Genomic DNA, 26,000 nt, shown 5'->3' on the forward strand with positions numbered 1-26,000 from the left:
GGAAAATCAGTTATGGCTTACTACATAACACAGCTCTACACGGAATTATAGAGTTATAAAAATATAAGCACAAGTTATTGACATAACCCAAATTATAAACGGGGAGGCTAATAAGTGGCTTATTTTATTTTATCCTCATTTACCAAATAAGTACAGATATTTTCTCAATATCACTAACTTTATTTCTCTAATATATTCTTTTTTACAAAAATATTTTTTATTGATTTGAGAGGAAGGGAGAGAGACACATCAATGCGAGAGAAAAACAGAGGTTGTCTCCTGCACACACCTGACTGGAGGTCACACCTACAACCTGGGCATGTGCTCTGGCCAGGAATCAAACTGGTGACCCTTTTGTGCACGAGACGATGCTCAACCAACTGAACCACACCAGCCAGGAATCTCTAATATATTCTTAATGGCTCCATAGTGCTTCATTTTATTGTTCTACCAAAATTTACTCAACCAATCCTTCACTGAGTGACCTTTAGGTTGTTTCCAATTTGGGACCATTAGACATAGGGCTTTAATAATGAACATTGTGAGTCACTGCTTTTTGAAATGCAACTGTAATGAGGCAAAATTTACATACTATTCCATCTATTTGAAGTGTACATTTCTATAAGCTTTCATAAATATATACAGGGTGCCCTCCAAAATGTATATAAATTTTGAATAATTATAAAGGCAGTGTTTATTAAAATACATTTCATTTTCAAAATGTAAGATCTATCAGCTATGAACATGTGTATACATTTTTGGGGACACCCTGTATACACTTGTAACCACCACAATCAAGATAGACGACATTTCACCACCCCAAAGTCTCCTTATGTCTCTGCAGTAAATCCCCATCTAATCCCTACCCCATCCAAACACCAATTTGTTTCCTATCATTTTAGATTATTTTTGCTTCTAGGTTTTCATGTAAATGAAATCATACAGATGTGCTCTTGTCTTTTTTTCAGACTTTTAAAGATTCATTCAGTTTTGCATGTATTGGTTGTTCCTTTTTGATGCTAACTAGAGGCCCAATGTACGAAATTTGTGCAAGGGTAGGCCGTCCTTCCCCGGGCTGCTGGCACTGGCTTCCCTCTGGCACCCCGGACCCGGGCTTCCCTTGCAGCCCCGGCTTCGTCTGGAAGGTCATCCAGAAGGACATCTGGTCTAATTAGCATATTATGCTTTTATAGATAATTATTCATTATAGATAATTATTCATTGCACAAAGATACCACAATTGGCTTGTTTCCAGTTTGGAACTATTATGAATAAAACTGCTGTGAACATTTGTGTATATGTCTTTTTGTGATTACATGTTTTCATATCTTGGGTAAATAACTTAGAGTGAAAGTGCTGTACCATACGGTAAGTGTATGTTAAACTTGTTAGGAAACTCATAAAATGTTCTCCAAAATTGGTCGTACCATTTTAGATACCAACTAGCAATGTTTAAAAATTTCAAAAGCCTTACATCCTTGACAACATTCTTGGTATTGTCATATTAATTTTTAGTCATTCTAGTAAATGTGTAACTCACTTTGGTTTTAATTTGCATTTCCCTGATGACTAATGACATTAACGGTCTTAAATCTCATTTTCCAATTGTTCATTGGTCATATAGAGATATACAATAGGTTTTTATATATTGACCCTGTATCCCAGAACTTGTTAAGTTTATGTATTAATCCTGGTAGCATCTTTCTTGTAGATTCTTAGAATTTTCTATAACACAATCATTTCAATTCAAAAGAAATTCAGTTTTACATCTTTCTTTCCAATCTGTATGCCTTATGTTTCTTATTCTTACCTTAATTCACTGACCAGGACCTCTAGCATAATGTTGAATCAAAGTGGTAAGAATTGATATCCTGTTTAGCCATAGGTGTTTAGTCTTTCACCATTAAGTATAATGCTCCCTTCAGATTCTTTGTAAATATCTTTTATAATGTTGAGGAACTTCTATTCCTTGTTTTCTAGAAGTCTCTTTTTTTAAATTACAAATGGATGTTGAATTTTGTCAAATACTTTTTCTGCATCTTTGGAGGTAATCGTGTGCTTTTCCTCCTTTATTCTGGCAATATGGTGAGTTACGTTGATTGATTTTTAAATCTTAAACCAACCTTGTATGCCTGCAATAACCCCCATCTAGTCGTGTATTATCTTTTCCATAGATTGATTTGCTAATATTTTATTAAGGACAATTTCAGTTACAGTTATTAGGGATATTGGTTGGCCCATAGTTTTCTTTTCTTATAATGTTTCTGTCTGGCTTTAATATCAGGATAATGCTGGTCTCATAAAATGAACTGTGAAGTCTTCTCTTCTATATTCTTAAAGAGTTCGTTTAATATTAGCCTTACTTCTTCCTTGTTTGATAAAATTCACCAGTGAAACCATCGTTCCTGGAGCTTCCTTTATGTGAAGGGTTTGTTATAAATTCAATTCCTTGAACCAATATAGGATTATTAAGTTTATTTCTACAAATGTCAGTTTGCTAATTTTTGTCTTTCAAGGAAAGTGTCTATTTCAACTAAGTTGTCAAACTTATCAGAATACAGTTTTCACAATAGTCCTTTATTTTGTTCTTAATGTCTGTGGAATTTGTGGCAATATCCTGTTTCCCATGCCTGATACTGGCAATTGTGTCTTCTCTCTTAATTTCTCAACCAGTCTAGCTAGAGGTTGACCAGTTTATTGGTATTCTTAATATTCTCCTTTTGGTTTCAGATTTACTGAAACTTGTTTTATGACCCAGAATATGGTCTAACTTGATGAGTGTTCTACAAACACTTGAAAAGAATATGTATTCTGTAGTTTTTGGATTGTTTTATTAGGGTAATAATGTCAAAATGATTGATAGTTCAATTTGGATATTTTCTATTGCTCTACAAGTTCAGTGATCTATTTTTTATAGCCTCTAATCTGCTGTTAATCCCATCTAATAATACTTTAAAATTTCAGATATGTCAAGTATGTTAAGCTCTATAGTCTATTTGCCTCCACCCCCCCCCCAATTTTTAACACTTTCCATTTATCTCATTATTATATTTATTCATGTTTTTATTTAAATCCTTGAGCACAGCTTTATCACATTTGTTTTGCTTATGTATAACTCACACACAGTAAAAAAATAATATTTTAGTATACAGTTCTGACAAATGTACACACACACACACACACACACACACACACACACACACGTTTCATCAACCCCCAAAACTCCACTATGCCCCTTTGTAGTCAAACCTCACACTCAGCCCTGAAACCTACTGATCTATTTTCTTTCACTATAGTCTGCTTTACAAGGATGTTGTATAAAAGATAAACTTACAGCACATCAGTCTAAGGAGTTTCATAGACCTGTTTCCCAGAAAAAAACTGGTGAAAACTATTTTTAAAAACGTAAAGTCTCTGAAATGGTCCCAAGGACATACAGCAAAAGAAGAAGACTCTATGCAAAAAAAAAAAAAAAATTACAAAAATTTGGCAAGAACAACAAAAATCTGTAGTATTTGAACCAAAATCACTCCCTCCATTCTCCTGGCTCAGTGAGATTCCACTCCACTCAACTCCAGACTGGTGTAGACAAGAACTCCCAGCTCCCTCTCCCCCAACTCACATTAAGAAGGCTCTATTTATGAGAGGGACAGACGTCAGCATTTCTCATCCTGGCCCTAGCTATGTGTTGCTGAGGATAAATTCTATGTCAGTATGGCCAGGAATTATGGGTTTCCATCTTCCACCCAGCCCCCAAGATGAGACTAATGCTCTACTTTGGGTGAAGTACTTCTGAGAGTGCGAAGGCACCAATCACCTTTCCCTGGTTTATAAGACAGTGGTTCCATGCTGGGAGAATCAAGCAGAGAAGACCTGAAGCTAATGTTCCTCTTTAGCTAATACTCAGTTCCTAAATCAGAAATTTTACTCTGAGAGATGCTTGCCATTGTCCCCACCCCCAGCTCTGGGGCTATAGCTTAGAGATTTTACCAGGGGGTAGAAGTGGGACATCAAAGAGGTCACTCCTAAACGTTTCCCTAGGAAAGTGACTTATTTGCAACAGAGCATGAAAGAAATTCAAGGCAAAGGGCACTCTCAAATACAATGGAGGTTGTGTTGAAAAATTTGAGAGGTCATTGGAAATATAAGCTGAACTATAACTTGGCTAGTTGCGAGAGATAATCAGGAATAGAAGCGGCTGGGAGGAGCCCACATGAGGACAGAACAAATCTCAAACACTAACCTAAGGAACCATCCCTTCAAGGAGCACAAATTTGATTGGACTAGTCTCTAGAGAAATTTGTGCCTGGAACACTGTTGAAAATAATCACCAGCAATTAGTTTAATTTAACAGCTGGGTGTGGTCATGGAAAGAGACAGTCAAAGAAAGCCCTGATTAAATCATCATCATCCCAAGATGACTGTGGGCATATCCAAGGCTGCACTACCTGAGTAGCAACTTCAGAGTCTTAATACTACAGGGGAAAAGTATATTTCACTAAAATAATCAGCCACTCACTAAACAAATAAACAAACAAATATTAACAATAACAAGTCCGAGAGGTGAAAAAAGAACCATAACCATAGCTGCTATATGATCTAAAATGTCAAGTTTGCAACAAAATATTATAAGACATGCAAAGAAATAGGAAGGTATGACCCATACACTATATAAATAAGCAGGTAACACATAATGCCTGTGAGAGCAACCAGATATCAAATTTAACACACAAAGGCTTCAAAGTATACATCACATACATGACCAAAGACTTAAGGAAAATCATCTTTAAAGAAACAAAGGAAGGTATGACAACAATGTCACATCCAATAAAGAGATGCAAATTATAAAAAGTACCAAGTGGAAATTCTGGAACTAAAGGTGCAAAACTGAAAATTTTATTAGAGAGCTTCAGCAGTGGATTTGAATTGGCAGGAGAAAGATTAGCAAATTTGAAGACAGATTAATAGAGATTATGCAATCCAAAAACCAGAGAGAAAGAGAATGAAGAAAAATGACAAGACCCTCAAAGAAATGGGGAACACACCAACACACACATAATGGAAGAACCAGAAGGAGAGAAAGGTGAGAAAGAAATATTTAAATAAACAATGACTAAAACCATCCAAATTTATTGAAAACATTAACCTTTACATCCAGGAAGCTCAATGAACTACAAGTAAGATAAATACAAAGAGATCCACACACAGACACACCATAGTAAAAATGCTAAAAGCCAAAGACAACATGAAAATCTTAAAAGCAACAAGAGAAAACAACTCGTCACTTACAAGGGAACCCTATAAGACTGACTTCTCAGCAGAAACAATGGAGACCAATTAGGCAGTAGGATAACATAGTCAAAGTGTTCAAGGAAAAACTGTCAAATAAGAATCCTGTATCAAGCAAATCTATCTTCAATTTTTATTGTTAATCCTCACCTGAGGATTTTTTTTCATTGACTTTTAGAAGAGAGTAGAAGTGGAGAGACAGAGAGAGAAACAACGTGAGAGACATATCAATTGGTTGCCTCCCAAATGCACTCTGACCAGGGATGGAGCTTGCAACCAAGACAGGTGTCCTTGATTAGAATTGAACCCGGGACCCTTCAGTCTAAAGGCTAACACTCTATCCACTGAGCCAAACTGGCCAGGGAGAGCAAAGCTATCTTTAAAAAACAAAGATAAAATAAAAAAATTTCCAAATTAACAAAACCTGAAAGAATTTATTAATTCAATACCTGCCTTATAAGAAATACTAAAGAGGTATTTATAATACATGCATTTGACAAAGGACCTATATGTAGAAAATATATATATTAGAGGCCCAGTGCATGGATTCGTGCACATTGAAAGAAAATTAATTAGAAGAAGTATTTTAGAGGCTGGGGAGGGACCACGGGAGGTTGGCTCTAGGACATGTCCGGCCCAGTTCCGATAGGCCAGACCCCAGCAGCAAGCTAACCTATCAGTCAGAGCATCTGCCCCCTGGTGGTCAGTTCACATCATAGCGAACAAACAGTAGAACAGTCTGACACTTAGCATATTAGGCTTTTATATATATCAATATGTATAAGCAGACGTCCTAAAAATCAATAAGAATGCAACACAACCCAAAAGAACTCAACAGAAAAAAATGACAAACCCTGAAAAGATACTTCACAAAAAAAGATATCCAACATGGCCAATAAACATATGAAAGGGTGCTCAGTTCATTAGTCAGCAGGGAAATGCACATTAAAACCACAATGACATACTACTACACACCCACCAGAATGGTTAAAATTAAAAAGATGGAAAATGCCAAGGGTTGGTGAGGATGTAGAGCAACCACAACTCTCATATATTGCTGATGGAAGTGTGAATTGGCAGAACCACTTTGGAAATTGTTTTGTAGAACCTATTAAAGGCTAAATGTACACATATCCTTTGACCCAGAAATTCTACTCCTAGCAATTATATTCCTACCAGAAATGTGTACATATTACACTAAAAAACCTGTGCAGAATGTTCAGAAGTACTGTTCCTAACTAGAGGCCCAGTGCATGGATTCATGTACCAGTGGGGTCCCTCGGCCTGGCCTATGGACATCCCCCAAGAGGTCCCGGATTGTGAGAGGGCACAAGCCAGGCTGAGGGACCCCACCAGTGCACAATCGGGGCCAGGGAGAGATCGTGGGAGGGCTCCAGGGCATGTCCAACCAGTGTCACCCAGATCGGCCAGACTCTAGCAGTAAGTTAACCTACCAGGCAGAGCATCTGCCCCCTGGTGGTCAATGCACATCATAGCTACCAATTGCATGGTCACTTAGGCTTTTATATAGTATATAGATAGTAAAAAATAGGAAATTACACAAATGCCCATCAACTAGATGGAAAGTGAGAATGCCCTATAACAATATGCAGAACTGTGGATAAATATCACAACATAATGTTGAGTGGTTCATACTCTATGATTCTACATCTGTAAAATAAAAACAAGAGAAACTAATCTATGCTAATAGAAGTCAGGATAGCCCTAGCTGGTTTGGTTCAGTGGATAGAGCGTTGGACCATGGACTGAAGGGTCTTGGGTTCAATTCTGGCCAAGGGCACATGCCTCCGTTTCAGGCTTGATCCCTGGACCTGGTTGGGGTATGTTGGGGAGGCACCCAATCAACGTGTCTCTCTCACATTGATGTTTCTCTCTCTCCTTCTCCCTCTCCCTTTCACCAAAAATCAATGGAAAAATATCCTTGGGTGATGATTAACAACAACAACAAAAAAGAAGTCAGGATAGAGATATTTTTGTTGAGTGGAACAGTGACTACAAAATAAGACTGGGTTTTCTGGGGGGCTACTGGTATTTTGTTTCTTTTTTTTTTTAATATATTTTTTATTGATTTTCCACAGAGAGGAAGGGAGAGAGATAGTCAGAAACATCGATGAGAGAGAAACATAGATGAGCCGCCTCCTGCACATCCCCCACTGGGGATGTGACCGCAACCCAGGCACATGCCCCTGACCGGAATCGAACCCGGGACCCTTGAGTCCGCAGGCCGACGCTCCATCCACTGAGCCAAACCGGTTTCGGCGTATTTTGTTTCTTAATCTAGGTGCTGATTTAACATGTTTACTCCATAGGTGTAAACATGTGGCAAGGGTGAGGCCAACAGGATACCTAGGGAGCAAACTGTAAGGAGACACTCACTCTCACCTTGTTTGCCTCACCTTTACATCAGCCCTGATGTTCATTTTGTTAATATTTATCGAGCTATATCATGATGACGTATTTTCTGCATGTATATTATACTTGGATTAAAAAATGTTAAGGGCCTGGCTGGTGCGGCTCAGTGGCTGAGCGTCAACCCATGAACCAGGAGGTCATGGTTTGATTCCTGGTCAGGGTACATGCCCAGGTTGTGGGCTAGATCCCCAGTAGGGGGCGTGCAGGAGGCAATGGATGGATGATTCTCTCTGGAACACTTCTGAGTTTCTGCCTAGCTTTGTTTTCAGTTTGCAAATTCTAAGACCCTTAAATAAAACTCTGTCATTTACTTCTAGCAAAGCCTCTGGATTCCTTTTGAATATGTTTATTACTTATAAATGAAAGATAGAAAATCCAAAATTTTCTAAATTCATGGGTATCTTTTATAAAAGAAGTATATTGGAAAGTCTTTTTCTCCTCCTAGTTGTGGACAATTTTATATAACCAAGTATATGACCTTTTTAAAGACAGTACTTTTTTTTTTTTTTAGAATAAACACTCCTTAAGGTTAGGGTCTAATGGATGTGCCAGGTATAAAAACTGTAACAAAACTACCCACTTTTATACCTGGCACACTCCATTAGACCCTGTTACTGTTTCAGTGTTTATACCTGGCGCACTCCATTAGACCCTGCTACTGTGATCTGACCTGCATAGTAACTGTGTCAGCTGTTTCACTGAAGCATGGAGGCTCCCTAAAGCTTTGCCTTACTTGGTTGTTGCTTCCCTCTTCTTCCTCATCGCCGTCCAGACCCTGATGGGCAATCTCGGTGACGCTGTTCTCTTGGAAGAGATTATCCTCCAAATCAGACACTCTGGTGGCTTCCGTGATGACTTTTAGCTTCATGCTGTGAAAGCCAGTTGAGGCCACTCCCACTTGCAGGTTTACGGGCTCCCCCTCAAACAGCAGGACGTGAGAGTTTACCCCATGTTTAAACCCAGGGGGCTGGTAATAATCGGGGGTCACTGCAAAATAAAGAGTGAAGAAAACTGAGTTTCAACAGAACAAATCAGGTTCATCTTTCATGTGTAGCAACAGAGATACTTTTCTGATGCTTGCAAAATCCTTCTATTTACATAAAATGTTACTTCAACACTTCGGAAGGAATTTGACTACAGGTCTGCACCTACCTGCACTGTAGTAGTGGAGTTTCATAGTAAGTACAACATCATTAGGAAGGGGTCCAAGGTTCTGCATCAGGATATACAATTTACGGAGTAGTAGAATGCTGGCTTTCTTCATATGTCCCCTCTTTGTCCCACTTTCAGTGCTCGTATTACTGCTATAACCACATTAAAAAAGAAGCATACTTTTCAATCACATACAATATCAAAAATATCTTTAAAAAGAACAAAACTTTTTACTATAAGATCAAATAAAAAGAAATTAACATCAGGACACTCTTGAGACTTCTTTTAGAATGTAAATTAGAGGAGAGGTTGTATTTTTTACAATGTATATACAAAGGATTTCTTTATAGCAAGTTCCTTAAGGTATTTTAAATATGACCTGATTATTTATTTTTTTTAAATATATTTTATTGATTTTTTACAGACAGGAAGGGAGAGGGATAGAAAGAGTCAGAAACATCGATGAGAGAGAAACATCGATCAGCTGCCTCCCGCACACTCCCCACTGGGGATGTGCCCGCAACCAAGGTACATGCCCTTGACCGGAATCGAACCTGGGACCCTTCAGTCCGCAGGCCGACACTGTATCCACTGAGCCAAACCGGTTAGGGATGATTTTTTAAAATTTGATTTAAAAATGGCCGCATGCTATAATAGTGAGAACAATGGATTTGGAATGAGGAGACTTGACAGCTAATATTGGCTCTGCTGCTATGAGCTGACTAACCTCAGTCAAGTCACATGGACACGCTAGGTCAGTTAGCCCATTTATGAGATAAGCTTACACACATTTCTACACCTTTTCTAGTATAAAATTGGTCATCAACTCTGGGCCTTTCTTTCATCTGTTATCTCTCAGAGGTATCCCCTCCTCACTCTTACATGGATTATGATAATGACTATTCTTCCTGCTTTTTTCTTGTCCATACTGAAAAAATTTTCCACACTACTGCTGGAATAATATTGCTAATAAAAAAATCTGTTGATGTCGCTCGCTTGCTTAAAACTCTTCTATTACATCCATCACCTTTCAACCAAATTCGAGAATGGCGTACAACGCCTTTCATGACCAGCCAGGCCCTCACCTCCACCTTCATTTGCAATCACTATCCAGTTACTGCTCATCCACGTGCATTTGCACTTCGCTTCCCCGTGATTTTCCCTCTTCTCTTCCTGACTCTCCCAGTCATTCTTGAGTACCTAGCCATGTCACCTCGTCAAGGAAGTCTTCCCTGATAATCCCGTACCTCACCCTTGTTTATAGCCGTGTGTATGTCCCCCTCTAGGCTATGAATTCTACACCTTTCCTCTCCACAGTACTGAGTTTGGCGCCCAGCTACAGTAAGTACACAATAAATATTTGTTGAATTAAGGAATGAATGAACAAGTTGGACAAAATTACTTTCCAATTCTAACATTTTCTTTTTCCTAAGAATTTTCTTCCCCAATTCGTTTCACATTTGAGTAGTTTCCAGGAAGAAGTATGACTGTAATATATTTGCACACTGCCGCTCACATAGTAAGCACTCAATACTGAAAAATAATCCTCAGTAATTGAACTATTGGAGGCAGTGAGAATTCCTAAAACAAACATTGTTAAGTAAATACATTTGTTCCTGTTTCAGTTCCGAATAACCTTCAGTTTTGTCTACCAGGATTTAACCAATTTGAAATAGGTAACCAGAGATAGCCATTTAGCTCATGGGTTTCTTCAGTATACGTCATATTCACATAAAATCATATTCAAGACTCCCCTGCACTCTTTTAAAAGGCAAATGATCTTTACCATGGAAGAGGTGATAGGTAATTTTATATGGTGATTATTTAAACAAATGTCTACCCTTGGTTTCTAGGAAATCAGTAATATGTATTACCGTCTCTCCTTCTTAGTAGCTGGAAGATTTGGCCATTTGTTTTACTGCTCACCTCTTGACATACATGCCTTCATAACAAAAGAAATTTCTTGCCCTCGCCGGTATGGCTCAGTGGATAGAGCACTGGCCTGCAGACTGAAGGGTTCTGGGTTCAATTTCCAGTCAAGGGCACATACCTCGATTGCAGGCTCCTCCCCAGCCCAGTACTTGGTCCGGAGGCAACCAATCGATGTTTCTCTCATATGATATTTCTCTCTGCTTTCCCTCTCTCTTCCACTCTCTCTAAAAATCAATGGAAAAATATCCTTGGGTGAGGATTAAAAAAGAGAGAGAGAGAGATTTCTCTGGTTGTCGGTAGTTCATACATTTGAATTTTAGAGGATAAAGGCAACTGTTTTGTGTGAGAGAACATGTATGAAAAGTGCTGACCCATCTGTGAAGTGCTATACAAATGTTAGCTAATGAGGGTTATGTTCTCATTCTCATTCCTAGAACTTACTTCCTCTTCACATCCTAGTGCCGTCTGTAAGTCTTACAAATGAGAAAATAATTAAGGAAGTGAATCTTGGAGAGACACCCTCAGACTGGCAATAAATTATGAAACAGAGCTAATAGTAGAAAACTGAGAATTGGGCCACATTTCTCTTTAGAGTCATTCCGTTCAGGGGAACTCATGCCCTTGGCGTGGAGTCCTCTGTCCCGCGTGCTTTTCCCATCATCCTCCCCTCCATTCCATTCCATCTCATCAGCAAATTTTGGCTCTTTCTGAACCCAAAAGCTCCTGGGAAGAAAGTAAAGACAATAAACGTGGCTCCTTACTAAAACATCTCCGTCTGCACAGAGGACCTTCGGAAGCAAATGGCCTTGTCTTTGCTATTTAACCTGTTAGTGTATCTAAAACCTTGGGATTCGAGACGTGCTAGGAAAATACAGTGCTTCCCAGTCTTTCCCATCCTAAGACATATGTAGAAAATTATTTTTGTATGACATACTGCGGTAAGCAGATGGCAGTGATGTGTCTATAAGCAAATCGTTCAGTGGCTCCATCTACCCCAGGTTCAGAGGCAGAGAGGACCGTATCTTGGCATTGCAATGGAGACATTTTCGTTTAGTGGGAAGATAGAGCCTTTGGAGCTCTTCCATCAGCACCATGTAGACGGCCTCATTAACATAATTTCTACTGCTGTGCTGTCTACCAACCACCATTGCCTTCAGGGACCACTATCACCACTACCACCACCACCACCAAGTACCATTCACTGAGTGTTTATTATGTGCCAGACATGGGCACAGCTTAATATATGCATTATAACTAATCATCACAACAACCATATGAAGTAGATACTGTATTATCAACTCCACTGTGCATACTAATATTTAGGGAGGTTGAGTAATTTGTCCAAAGTTATATAACCAGAACAGTCAGAGCTGGGGTTCCAAGCTACAGCCTTCTGCCTTGGGAATTGGAACTCTTAACCACTTAAGCATAACTGCTTTAGAGCCTACTAACACCACCTATGAGAAAAAGAGGGAAGCAGAGGACGCCCCTATTCCCACCAGAAATTTCAACAATTACACGATCCCTCCTTATAGCAGTGCTGGTGTTCTTTGTAGGGTTCCTGGGAGAGTTAGAAAGGAAGCATAAGGCCCATCTGTGGCCTCAAGAGGCTTATGTTTACCCCAATCATATCTATTTCTCGTGTTCATTAAACAATTAGATTCTACCTGTCAAAATCCATAGTGATTCCTTCATTTGTGTATTTGAATTTGAACTGGTATATCTCAGTCACTTTCTAGAAACATCAAAGGAGACAGAGAAATAAATTACTTTAAAAAAGAAATCCTTTGGTGGTTACAAAATAGTCAAGGGGATGTGAAGTACAATATAGGAAATGTAGTCAATAATATTGTAATAACTATGTATGTACCAGGTGGGGACTGGAAATATCAGGGGGAACACTTTGTAAAGTATATGATTGTCTAACCACTATGCTACACATCTCAAACTAATACAAAATAATATCAAATGTAAACTGTAATTGAAAAATAAATTTAAAAAGAAATCCAGAATCTTATCTGATAATAGATAAGGAACATTTTCATTTCGTATCTACTATACTTCCTACTTACCTGTTTGTTTCACGGCATTACATTATTCAGGAATAATCTTTACAGATATAGAGATAAAGATTTTTCTCCTGATTTTTTTTTTAGAGAGAGTGGAAGGGAGGGGGAGAGACAGAGAGAGAGAAACATTGATGTGAGAGAGACACATCCATTGGTTGCCTCCTCACATGCCCCAACCAGGGCCGGGGATTGAGCCTGCACCTGAGGTAAGTGGCCTTGAATGGAATTAAACTCAAGACCCTTCAGTTCTCGGGCTGATGCTCTATCCACTGAGCCAAACTGGCTAGGGCAATTGTTACCATTTTAAAGCTGGAAAAACTAAGGCACAGAGTCAAGTACGTGACCAGCATAAGTAAATGACAGTGGAACCAGTTGAGAAACCATTTATTCATGTAACAGATATTTACTGAACTTTGTGTCAGGCACTGGAGTTACCGTGGTGAACATGACAGAAAAGGTCCCTGCTTGAGCTGAGTCTTGGGTGACAAGAGGGGACGATGGGGTGTTCCAAGCAGAGGGAACAGCAATACAAAGGCTCTGAAGTAAGAAAGAAAGCCTCTCCCAGGATCAGAGAGGAGGCCAAGTGGCTGGCAATGAGTGAGCAAGGGGGAGAGTACAGGAGATGAAGTTGTAGAGGTTTGGGGGCCTGTCAGTCACAGAAAGGGGTTTAGATTTTATTATAAGTGAACACAAGTCCATTGAAGGGTTTTAAATAAGAGGCTACTGCAGTAATTCAGAGAAGACTAGAATGGCAACAGGAAAACTGGAAAAAATAGAAAAGAAACTAGGATCTATGATTTCAGGTCTTGTTTTTGTTTATCCTGCACTTAAAACTAGGTACTATTGCTATCTTCTCCCCTCATTGTAAAGAAAGCTAGAAATAAAAAAGGGCAAATTTCCTCATGAGAGATATACTCCAATTAAAATATAATAATTGTCTAGTAGCTGAAGCAAACATTTGGCCCAGATATACTATAGTGTGTCCACAGAGCTGGAGAAGGTATTAAAGACAGGAAAAAGATGTGAGTTTAAGTCAGAACATAAAATATACCCTTCATTTATCTATTTGTTCCGTGGAAATGTGGGAATGAGGATGTTAGGTTGATCAGAAAAAGTCTCAATGCTCTTGTTACTTTTATTATAAGACTAGTGCCCCAGTGCACAGATTCGTGCACATTGGAAGGAAATTAATTAGAAGGTGGCCAGTGAGCGGGACTGGGCGAGATGGGCCGGACACGCCCTGGAGCCAACCTCCCGTTGATCCCTCCCGGCCAGCTGCACCTGGGGTGGTGCCACGGCTCGAAGGGCGTCTGCAGAGTGAGCGTGGTCCTTCTGGTAGGTGGGGTCCCTCGGCCTGGCCTGTGGGGATCAGGCCAAAACTGGCTCTCTGACATCCCCCAAGGGGTCCCGATTGCGAGAGGGCAGTTCTCGGGTGATGCACCCCGGAATCGGGGTCCCCCCTCTCTGGTTCCAGGGTGCGTCACTCAAGAACCGCCACTGCCAAGTCACTGCAGCTCGGCAGCTCCTGCATTGAGCATCTGCCTCCTGGTGGTCAGTGCACATCATAGCTATCGGCTGGATCAGGGGTCCTCAAACTACGGCCCGCGGGCCACATGCAAATACAAATATTGTATTTGTTCCCGTTTTGTTTTTTTACTTCAAAATAAGATATGTGCAGTGTGCATAGGAATTTGTTCATAGTTTTTTTTTAAACTATAGTCCAGCCCTCCAACGGTCTGAGGGACAGTGAACTGGCCCCCTGTTTAAAAAGTTTGAGGACCTGCCCTAACTGGTTTGGCTCAGTGGATAGAGCTTCGGCCTGCGGACTGAAAGGTCCCAGGTTCGATTCCAGTCAAGGGCATGTACCTGGGTTGCGGGCACATTCCCAGTGGGAGATGTGCAGGAGGCAGCTGATCAATGTTTCTCTCTCATTGATGTTTCTAACTCTCTTTCTCTCTCCCTTCCTCTCTGTAAAAAAATCAATAAAATATATATATTTAAAAAAAAAAGTTTGAGGACCCCTGGGCTGGATAGTTGAATGGTCATTTAGTCTTTTATATACATAGATTTGCTATCCCATTAATCACAAGTGAACAGGTCCTAGAGAAATTAGCTCATCTGCTTAAACTCGAAGAACACTGATTTTTAATGGAGATAATTTTAAAAGAAAAAAAACATTTTTCTAGCAAGAGTTGAAAAATCCAACCAAGTTCAGAAGGCTGCTTTGTGAGTACAGTCAGATCTACGGGTTCCACATCTTCCGATTCAACAAAGCAAAGACCAAAAATATTTAGGCCCTGGCTAGTGGTTAGAGCATCGGCCCGAGCACTAAAGGGTCATGGTTTTGATTCCAATCAAGGGAATATACCTCAGTTGCAGGTTCGATCCCTGGCCTGAAGGCAACCAATCAATGTGTCTCTCTCACATCGATGTTCCTCTCTCTCTCTTTCTCTATTTCTCTCTCTCCTTCTCCCTCTATCCCTCCCTAAATGAAAAAAATATCCTTGCATGAAGATTAAAAATAAAAAAAGTTAAAAAAAAATTGGAAAAAAATATGCCACGTGGCTGCTGACGTGCGCGATGTAGTTAGGCCTATGAGGGTTGTATCTGTACTGAACATGTACAGACTTTTTTCCTTGTCATTATTCCCTAAACAATACAGCATAACAATTATTTACAGAGCACTTCATTGTATTAGGTACTACAAGTAATCTACAGATGACTTAAAGTATTCAGGAGGATGTGCGTAGGTTATATGCAAATACCACACACTTTATATCACAACTTGAGCATCTGCAGATTTTGGCATCCACCGGGGTCCTGGAACCAATCGCCCAAGATGACTGAGGGAGCACTGACAGTAGGAGAGGAATGTGAAACTGGAGTGCCTGCAGCAACAGCTTCACTTCAGACAGGCCCGTTACATGGCGTCGTTGTCGTAATTGCCCTGTCACACAAACAATGCCTATTCCTCCTGCCTGTCCATGTTTCCCAGCCAACTCCAGCTTTGATGCTCTGAGCTATCTTTCATATTTTAAATTGTACCAAGAACAGATCCTTTATGACCTTTCTATAAACAGATTGTTTAGCAAAACTGAGAATATACAACTTTTACTCAGTTGTGCTATCTATTGTCTGAGATAATTTGAGAATGAAAACATTTGATTTGTAGCCTCACAATATTCATATAGTAATTCTTTAGGGGCCTATCATGCATTGAATTGTAGAAATCTTTTCTTAACATAGTTACATTTTGGCTTACACTTATTAATACCCTCCACACATTCTGTAGTGTGTGTCTGCAGAAAAGCTACACTACCCCTCTTGACTACTTTTCTTTTTCTACTTTAGTTACTTTTGTCAGTTCATCTCAAAACGTCAAGTGCACAAGCACAGCAACTTTGTGTGTTGCTCAAACTCTTGTTGGCCTCTGGACTGGGTAAGCATCCTTTACTTAAGACACTGGTTCTCAGTTGTACCGTGACAGACTCTTCACAGGTGTGCTGCAAAGTTTAATCCGTGGGTAAAATGTATTTCCACTTCAGGTAAACATTAATATTGGTACTGTTTGTGCAGTTTTGCTTAGTGGAGGATACAGTTCTATGGATATGAGTCAGGAAACATGGCACGATATCAGATAAATGCCAATAATGAAGAGTCTGGAAGCATTCAAATTTTTTTTTCAGGCTCATAAATGATAGCTCAGAACTTATCATATAATAAGCCTTTGTTTCCTAATTCCCTGTTATATATATTGTGTGTAGCAAAGCTCATTTAATAGCTCTCCTCTCTCTGTAAGATTTTTCTGTAGTTAAGCCCAATTTGCTTAGCAGTTCACTACCTCAAAACCACCGATTTCAGAGCTGAAGTTGTGTGTGCATAAGAAAACATAATAATTACCGCGCTAGGGAAGTGACCAATTTATTAACAATTTAGCAGGAGGGTTTAGTTTGGGAAACTTCCCATTAGAGCTAGAAGGGGGAAAAGCATTTTGAAGTTACACAAGAGACAAAGACGCAGAGGTACTTTGGCATTAAAGAATTGTTACCCGCCTGTATGTACCAGTTTTCTTCCACCTTGTTCAAACACATATTTATGATCTCGCCAAGAAAGGATTTTAAAGACTAAAAATGCTTAACTTAGTCTTGAATGCCACTAATTAGGCTAAACCCATTGGCTTAGAGAAGGAAATGGAAAGCAAAGAAAAGGTAAAGGAACCGGAAGGAAAGATAGGAGGAAAGTAAAGAGAGTGAGAAGAATGAAAGGCTTCTCCCTCCATGTCTATGCCACCGCCAGTTTCCATTCAAAGCAGCACATGTAACTATTACGTGCCCAAGACTATAATATCCCCTTTGGGAGAGAGAAAACAAGAATTCACAATCTGGTTGGGAAGATAAAGTAATCTACATGAATCAACTGAGAGTGTTAAATTGTGGGGTACTGATGAAAAAGGAGTTTAGAGAAGGAAGAAATTAGTGTGAATAGAAGAGGCAACGAGGCTTTCATGAAATATTTGGAGGTAAGTTGGCCTTTAGGATGAGTAGAACTCAGTCAGCAGAGGGAAGAAATTTAGAGAAAGAAAGAGGTAAAGCTCTGAAAATCTAGAAATAGGTCAAAAAGGGGAGAATTTAGTTGGGAAAAAAAAGTTTACAATTAGGCCGTATCTTCCAAAAGGCCACAAACAAAAAGGATTCAGAATCAGTTAAAATAAGTAATAAAATATGGTGTTTATACAAGCAGAGATTCTTAATGTTAACATGTTAGGGAACAGGCTCAGTTCTACTCCACGCTTATTTTTCAAGGCCCCTAAGTAATTTTTAAAATCTCATAATAAAGAATTGGTGAAATTTACAATAAAACACTGAAAGAGCTCACTACAAGTTACTTTGCTCATATGGCAGCCCAGTAACATAATCTATGGCCTCAATGTACGTAAACATATTTAAATATAATGTACATATACTACCCATCTCTATGTGTGTTCTTACCTCAGGTTCCTTGGGATTTGGGTAAAGCTGTTTAAGGAAAAATAAACAGCACTTAATTTCTGAAAGATACTAGATTACTCCTCACAGAATACATGTTGTATATCAGGGGTCCTCAAACTACGGCCCGCGGGCCACATGCAAATACAAATATTGTATTTGTTCCCATTTTGTTTTTTTACTTCAAAATAAGATATGTGCAGTGTGCATAGGAATTTGTTCAGTTTTTTTTTAAACTATAGTCCGGCCCTCCAATGGTCTGAGGGACAGTGAACTGGCCCCCTGTTTAAAAAGTTTGAGGACCCCTGTTCTATATGAAGAGTTCAATTTGTGCTATATTGAGTACAGAGATAGATAGATAGATAGATAGATAGATAGATAGATAGATAGATAGATAGATCTTAAGATACATAGTTCAAGCTAGAGCTAGAATAAGCTCATTTTATAAATATAGCCTTTAGAGTATTCTGTAAACACTGACTATAAGAAAATTGATAACCAGGCATTTATGATTACTGGTTATGATTTGTGACTGAGTTACAAATAAATTCTAAATAATTTTTATGGTTTACAATTTTTAAATAAATAATATATCTAAGACTCTCAATGATATCTCATTGTCTTTATATCTTAATAACATTCACCATGCTATACCCAGAAATAGGTAAAACTTCAGAAAACTCTACAAAACTTCAATCTGTAAACTCAAAAAATAAAATCCTGATAGCCAATAGATGAAGCAGTTGGTAATCCTATATTTTCCCATGTATTACAATATGCCAAAGAAATAGTTTGTGATATTTTATTAAAACATCACAAATTCTATTTTTTAAAAATTCCAAAATGTCATAGGACAGATAAAGAAATTCAAGAAAGCAGAGGAAAGTACTGTTTTAATGTTTCACTTGCCAAAAGACAATGAAGTACAGGCAGAGGCTTGGTCTTTAAATGTATACTTACCGTAAGTATTGCCATGTGTAGCTTCAAGGAAAAAAAATAGTTATTATATTTTATATACTTGCACCTATGTTGCTATTATATTCATTAAAGGCTAATTAAAATATTATTTCAGAGAGGTCCAAAGTTTTGAGTTGAAAAAAATATTATTCAGAACAAAAGGGATCCTAATTATTTATTCACTCAGTGAGTGCCTATTACATACCCAGGGTTATGCTGGGAAGAGGAGGGATTAAAAAAAAAAAGAAAGAAAGAAAATAATTATCCTTATTCTCTATAAGTTATATTATAATTTGGGAGGTAAAAGATATGAAAATAATTTGTTATTACTAAAAATTAAATGTGCCACAAGTATTTTTTAAAAAAGTGCCTTTTGAAACAAATCAACTAAACTAAAAAGTTTTAAGCCTGACATAAATCTATAAAACCTTTGCTCTCCCTACATCTATGTATTACTATAAACAGATTTTCTCTGCTTGAATATATAGATATACAGATAGAGATATAATAAAGCCTATCATAAAAATTTTAAAACTAGAATACAAATGACAAAATTTCAGGACCACAATTTCATAGCAAATTACTCACCTATTTCACCCAAAGGACTAAAACTTTAGTGACACTGTGTGGCTATTTTGGTTACTGCATACAATTGATTTTAAGACTACACAGTGCAACTCAACTGTATATTAATTATTTAATGAAAAGTTTATTCATTCAAAAATAGACATGACCCCAGCCCTGGCCAGTGGCTCAGTTGGTTGGAGCATTGTCCCATACACCAAAAGATTGTGGGTTCAATTCCAGTCAGGCTACATACCTAGGTTGCAGGTTTGATCCCAGGTCTGCACTTATGGGAGGCAACTGATTGATGTTTCTCTTTGACATCAATGTTTCTTTCTCTCTCTCTCTCTCTCTCTCTCTCTCTCTCTCTCTCTCTCTCTCTCTTTCCCTCCCTCCCCCCCTTCCTCTCTCTCCAAAAATCAATATCCTCAGTGAGGGATTTCTTTTTTCTGGCGAAGAAATACAGACATGATCGGATCCACAGAACTCCCAGCCCAGCAGGGAGGAAAATATTAAACAAAAAATATCACACAGATAGGTGTCAATTGTATTATTTGCTATATAGAAATAGCACAAGATGTTTGAGAACAATGTAGGCGGGGGGCAGGGGGGAAGAGGAGTATCAGAAAAGGCCTCCCCGGGAAGTAAATATTTAGGCTGAGACCTGAAGGGTACTGGAGTTAGCCAGGTAAAGGATGTTGGGTAGGAAAGATAATTTTCCAGGCAAAAGGGAACAATATGTAGAAAGGTAAAAGGCACTTGGCATATTCTAGATGTGTTATGTGGCAGGAACATAGAGAGCAATGGTGAGAGTGATGCCCTGCAAAAGCAGATGGAGATTAGATCACACAGGCCTTGTAGATCACTTCAAGATTTCTTCAAGAAATAGAAACTGAGAGAGAGTGAAAAGAAGACACAGATGGAGAAAAGGGGAGGAAGCAGTAATAGACATTTCATTTTTATATATTTTGTCTCTTTAGCTAGGACTAGAGCCTCTCATTATTACACCCTTTGTAGCTGTCTTGGGCAGCAAGAAAGATCTGATGCACTTAAAATTTAAGCTGCATTTCTAAAAAATTTGAGCTACAGCACTTATTTTGAGGGAACAGATTATATATATACACCAAACATAGTTATCAAAATAACCAACACAGAATAAAAACGAATTGTTCAAGTCCATTTTCCCCTTTCATATCTGCAAACTGAATCGCCACTATTTTGAACATGCTTAGTGTGCTGAATGCCAGATTCTTGTCTCCCCTCTCCCACATCCTGTGGGTCTCTTCCAGTGACTTCAGAGGAAAGTCTGTGGTCAAAAGATATGAGTATGTAAAAGAGAAAAATGAGGGTTTCATTTCTAATTGATGTAAATGAGACATCAATGGGACAGCAAAAACTTAAAATAAAAGAAACTGGTTCATGAATACAAATGCAGGCACTGGTACAACATTAAACACAACAAAATAAAGGCTAATCTCTTTTTTTAAGGGATAAAAGATGAGTCTTTGAGTAAATGTTAAAACATTCTTACGTATCCCCTTTCCAAAGCGTCAAAACAACCTCGGATCCTGTCAAGAAATAAAGGTTGATGTCAATTCGGACTAGATTCAAAGCCAAAAAAATTCCAAATACAGAAATGATTTATATGTTTTGCTTTGAAGTACATTAAATTGATAATCATTTAGTTACCTTTCCCATTTAATACATTTTTAAAACTCCCAATACCTTTCAATATGTTAATAGAACTTTATAAATAATAGGTAAGCAATTTTAGGGTACAGAATTACATCTTATTTTTCATGTTGGTTTCCATACTGTTTAGGACACTGGCATGCTATCACAAGTAATCAAACATTGATTGATATTTTTCTTTCTTTATACAAGTCTATTGACTTCAAAAATAACACTCAGTATCTTCAAATTACATTGATTATTACAAATTTGTAGAAAATTATTTTAAAAAGGAAGAAATTATTTTAAAGAACTGTTACCAAAAAAAAAAAAAAAAAAAAAAAAAATAAAGAACTGTTACCACCACCACAACAAAGAGACATTTAGTTTCACTTAATGCAGCATGAACACAGATGGAGACACACTCCATGAAATAAATAGCTACACTCCTGGGCTTCAAGTCAGACTACCCCGATGTGAGCCCTGGGTGTACCACTTGCTACCTATGTGATGTTCAGCAATTGAGCCTCATGAAGTCTGTTTCCTCGTCTGTAATATGGGGATTATAACATATCTCATCAGAGTGAAGATGCACATTCTTTCATATTTTATCATCTCTAATATCAGGATGCATCTTCTAACTGGTGGTGTGTCTTGGTTTCATTAGCAACATCTTTTTTTCTTTCTTACTGGTACATAAATTGTGTAATTTACAAACTACAGCATTTTCTATTCAACTAAACAATTAATACATACTTCATAAAGTTGTTTTGAGATATAAATAAAATCATGATGTAAAATCTTATGCCCTAGAACTTGGCCCACTGAAGACTCTCAGTAAACAATACCCATGAATGTTGTACAGTCTGATTTCTGTAAATGCTGGCATTTTCCTGTCTTTGTAGTCATAATTTCTGTTTGCCAAAACTAGAAGTTAATTTATTTGCAAAATCCTTGTTGTTGGAACCATCTGCCTACCAAATTGTTCATCACATTTCCTCTAAAATCTCTGGCAGCGAGATATTGACCCTAAGGGTTTAAATCTAAAATGTGAAATGTGGTCAAAATAAAGTTTGTGAACGTCTTAAAAAAAAGAAAGAAAGAATGTTACCAAATAAAGTCTTATGGGTAGTTTCAGCCATGATAAAAATAATATTCAACTTTTGCAAAATTTCAATTACTTACCATTTAATAATATGCACTGACCCTGGAGAGTTTTCATCTTCTCGAAGGATTTTTAAATTGAGGTCTACAAAAATAGAAACACAGTCTATTTTCATCTACTAAATGACCGTGGGACTAAAATTGTCCATTCTAAATACAGGTATTTCCTTTAACTATTTTATTTATAAAACTTAGTTTTTATAGCTTATAAAAATATTTGGACTCTCTACTAGTAAATATCTAAAAATAAATCCTATGTTGATAATTAGCTTCGTTCTGATTTTGATTCTAGTTTAGTCTATCCTTACACAATATAGTGAAGGGGAGCCGAATATTACTCCCAAATGTGCCACTTTAGCATGTGGATTATTTGAAGCGAATGGCAATCAAGACCCAGCTGACTCGCCCGGCCAGTGTGGCCTAGTGGTTGAGCATCGACCTATGAACCAGGAGATCATGGTTGGATTCCTGGTCAGGGTACGTGCCCAGGTTACGGGCTCGGTCCCCAATAGGGGGTGTGCAGCAGGAAGCGATCAATGATTCTCTCTCATCATTGATGTTTCTATCTCTCCCTCTCCCTTCCTCTCTGAAATCAATTTAAAAGAAGACACACTGGTATTTAAAAAAATGGAAGACCCAGCTGACTCAAGGTAAACTTTTACCTTTCCATTAACTGATTAAAGGTATTTAGATAGGGGACCTGGCCCAGAAAGAGAGCTATTACCAGAGATAACATTTTATCTGATAGACTTGCTAATCTGCATTAACAGGGAGAACATCTGATTACCAAACACCTGCTCCTCTTATCTTCCTGTGAACTGCCCTCCTTCTCTTTGAAACTCCCTGGCCCTTATCCCATTGCTTAGCTCAGAATGGCATATACATCTTAATTGCCTGACTGCCTTTGCTCTCATATTTGTACGGGGCTCCTGTATATACAAAATTAAATTTGTTTTTCTTGTGTTAACCTTATGTCAAATTAATTACTAGACAATTCAAGGAAGCTAGAAGGGTAGAAGAAAAAATTTTCGTTCCCAACAGTTGCACAAATGAATTGGCTGCAAAATCAATTTGTGTCACTTCTTTGCTGTTGAATTCTAAATAATCAGGTAGTATTGAGACCGTCTCCATTAGCCAATTTAAAACATATACTTCAATCTCAAGTCACTTCTTTTTTCTTTCTCCTTTTTTAAAATTTATTTTGTATTTATTTTTTCTCCTCCTTTGGGGTTTGTACTTTCTTATGACATAGAGAGGACAGAAAATTGTATTAAAAATCTTTAGTTCACATAAGTCCAAAATCAATCACTGATTCATGTATGACTTTGAATAAGTCACTTCACCTTTTCATATTGTTTTCTTATTCTAAAAATTATGTCACTTCTATCTCTACTGAGGAATATTAAAATTATTCCATGTTGTTAAGACATTTAAAAATTACAAAGAGAGTGACATAGGAGTATTGAGCATTTTTATGACATATGCTACTTGAAGTACAAACTTTGAGAGGGAGACATATAACTTCCACAAAAACTGTCACAAAAAAATAAAGCTATAGGAATGGTATTACCCACTCCCCACCCCGACCCCCATGCCTAGGGGCAGTAACTAGCACACAAGTGTTTAATGATATTAAAGAAAAAAAGAACACAGGCCCAAAATGAAGTTCAATCATGCTGAAAGCCCATGATACCAAACCTAGATTGAATACAAGATCTAACTGAAGTTTTAATCTCTCCCAGAAAATAATCTTAACCAGTATGGAGTTTTCTGGTCAAGCACCAGTAAGGTACATCTGTCCCTATGGCCCCCTCCTTCCTTTACAGAAAGAAGAGCCAATCTGTATAACCAAAACCCTGCCCGTTATCTTCTCATAAAGGATCCATTATTTTTTTTGTTAATAGCTTCCTTGCTCTACCCTTCTTCCTATTCAGCGGACCCTTCTGTTTGCTGGATGGATGCTGCACAATTTATAAATTGCTAAATAGAGCCAATTAGATCCTCAAATTTACTTGGGTGAATTTTGCTTTTTAACCATTAACTACCCAAAGCATGTCTTTTTCCAATTCTATGTTCCAAACAAAAGGAGAAACTATAATTATGTGCTATTTATAAACATATTCATTATTACAGATTTATATCCAAGAAACCAAAAAAGGACCTAATACAAATGAGATTATCATAATAATTATAAATATCTTGCTTTATTGTTTATAGCATACATACTGATGCTCATGTAGAGAGTCAAATGTTTAAGAAAATAAAATTGAAATGAGGCTAAGGTTATAATTAAGTACAGATATGAGAAACTGAAAGTAAAGTTAGATTTTTAAAAAATGTTACAAGGACACTTGTAGCTCTCCATATTTATTTACTTTTTTATTTCTTATTTTGAGAGTATGTTTATTAAAGCTGGGGACAGTCTAACAAGGAAGGACTTAGGATAGAAGCAGCAGCAGGAGAGAGCCGGGGGGGTGGCTTTGGCTCTCTAGAAATGTTATCGAAATGAGCGGCTGTTAGCTCGCTGGAAAGTCAGAGAAAGGGGGCCTCGGAGACAGGTTCAGGGGGTAAGCTGGCATGAGCTGCTACTGCCTGCTGCTCCCCTGGTTGCAAGTCTCATGGAGACCCTTAGAGTTTAGGAGAAAATTTAGGATGCAGGCCTGAGAGGGAAGAAAGGTGTGTGTGCTCCCAAGAGGAAGACCGCACCTATTTATTTTTCAAATGATAGTTCCTACTTTAGTAACAAATCAGCAAGATTTTCTGAATGGTTATCATAATCCAGCTTTTTAAACAAATAAGATTTTGAAAAATTGAGGAGTCCTGGGTACATTTTCTAAAAAGTCAACAGAAGAAGAGGAGCCCCAAACAGCTTGTAATGTAAGAAGAGGAGATCATAAGTTGAGGACACCAGAAATAAAAAGGCCCTGGCCAGGTAGCTCATTTGGTCCGAGCGTCATCCCAATATGCCAAGGTTGTGGGTTGGATTAGGGCACATACAAGTATCAACCAATGAATGCATAATTAAATGGAACAAATCAATGTTTCTCTTTCTCTCTCCCTTCTTCTCTCGCAAATCAAATTTTAAAAATGCAAATAAAAAAGAAACAAGAGGAAGGCAAGTTGAAGGCCTGGCATTGAGAAAGGACCAAAGCTGATTAGAATAATAATTGTTTAAATATACATGCTAATCAACAAATGGGTTTGGCATGAATATGCATTTTTACAGCATTTTTACAGCATATTTACATGTGTTACTAGGAAGAAGAGTTTTCACCTGGCTCTCAATTCAAAGAACAAATTTAATTGGATGCAAATCCATAGCATCCAAATAGATTTTGATTTGGCTGCTGCTTTGATAGGTCTAGTTTAGATTTATTGGGCTTATCCATATAGATTTCTTTTCTCCTTAGTCTGTCATTTGGTATCTGGCCAGGAACTAATAGTTCCTATAAGTAAAACCACTAAACATAGTCAAATTAAAATGGAAAATTAATTAGCAAATTGTTCTTATGGCCTATGACTTGGACTCAGCACACTCTGTGAGAAATTAAAGCTTTACTCCTGCCAAATAGAGAAAAGGGATAGAATAGCCAAAGTAACCATTTAGTTCAACTTTACCTTCCACATAGCGGTTTCCATAAGAGCTTTCTGGAAACAGGCCCCTTAAATATGTTATACATGAGACAGAAGTAGCAAAAAGTTTCTTCACCATTGTCAGTGACTCTTCCTGATCACAAATTTGGGATGGGAAAATTGGTCCCTGGAAAAAAAACGATGAAAAAGA

At 37.9% G+C, this 26,000-nt stretch overlaps 1 protein-coding gene across 5 annotated transcripts in view; it reads right to left on the reverse strand.

Moving 5' to 3' along the window:
* The window catches only part of HORMAD2 (HORMA domain containing 2), a 52,506-nt gene that overhangs the window by 18,340 nt on the left and 8,166 nt on the right, over positions 1-26,000 (reverse strand). For 3 of the 5 annotated variants that reach the window (XM_014464814.2, XM_014464815.2, XM_023762974.1), the window contains exons 3-10: positions 25,835-25,976; positions 22,238-22,301; positions 20,913-20,949; positions 18,821-18,841; positions 17,864-17,890; positions 12,474-12,541; positions 8,875-9,026; positions 8,456-8,709 (exon numbers count right to left, since the gene is read on the reverse strand). In XM_014464814.2, coding sequence (XP_014320300.1) covers positions 8,456-8,709; positions 8,875-9,026; positions 12,474-12,541; positions 17,864-17,890; positions 18,821-18,841; positions 20,913-20,949; positions 22,238-22,301; positions 25,835-25,976 — 765 coding nt within the window. The remainder of the gene's footprint in view (positions 1-8,455; positions 8,710-8,874; positions 9,027-12,473; positions 12,542-17,863; positions 17,891-18,820; positions 18,842-20,912; positions 20,950-22,237; positions 22,302-25,834; positions 25,977-26,000) is intronic. The other 2 variants (XM_023762972.1, XM_023762973.1) reach the window with 2 other exon arrangements.

Source organism: Myotis lucifugus, unplaced genomic scaffold, assembly GCF_000147115.1.
Source record: "Myotis lucifugus unplaced genomic scaffold, Myoluc2.0 scaffold_269, whole genome shotgun sequence".
In the NCBI taxonomy this organism is placed as follows: domain Eukaryota; kingdom Metazoa; phylum Chordata; class Mammalia; order Chiroptera; family Vespertilionidae; genus Myotis; species Myotis lucifugus.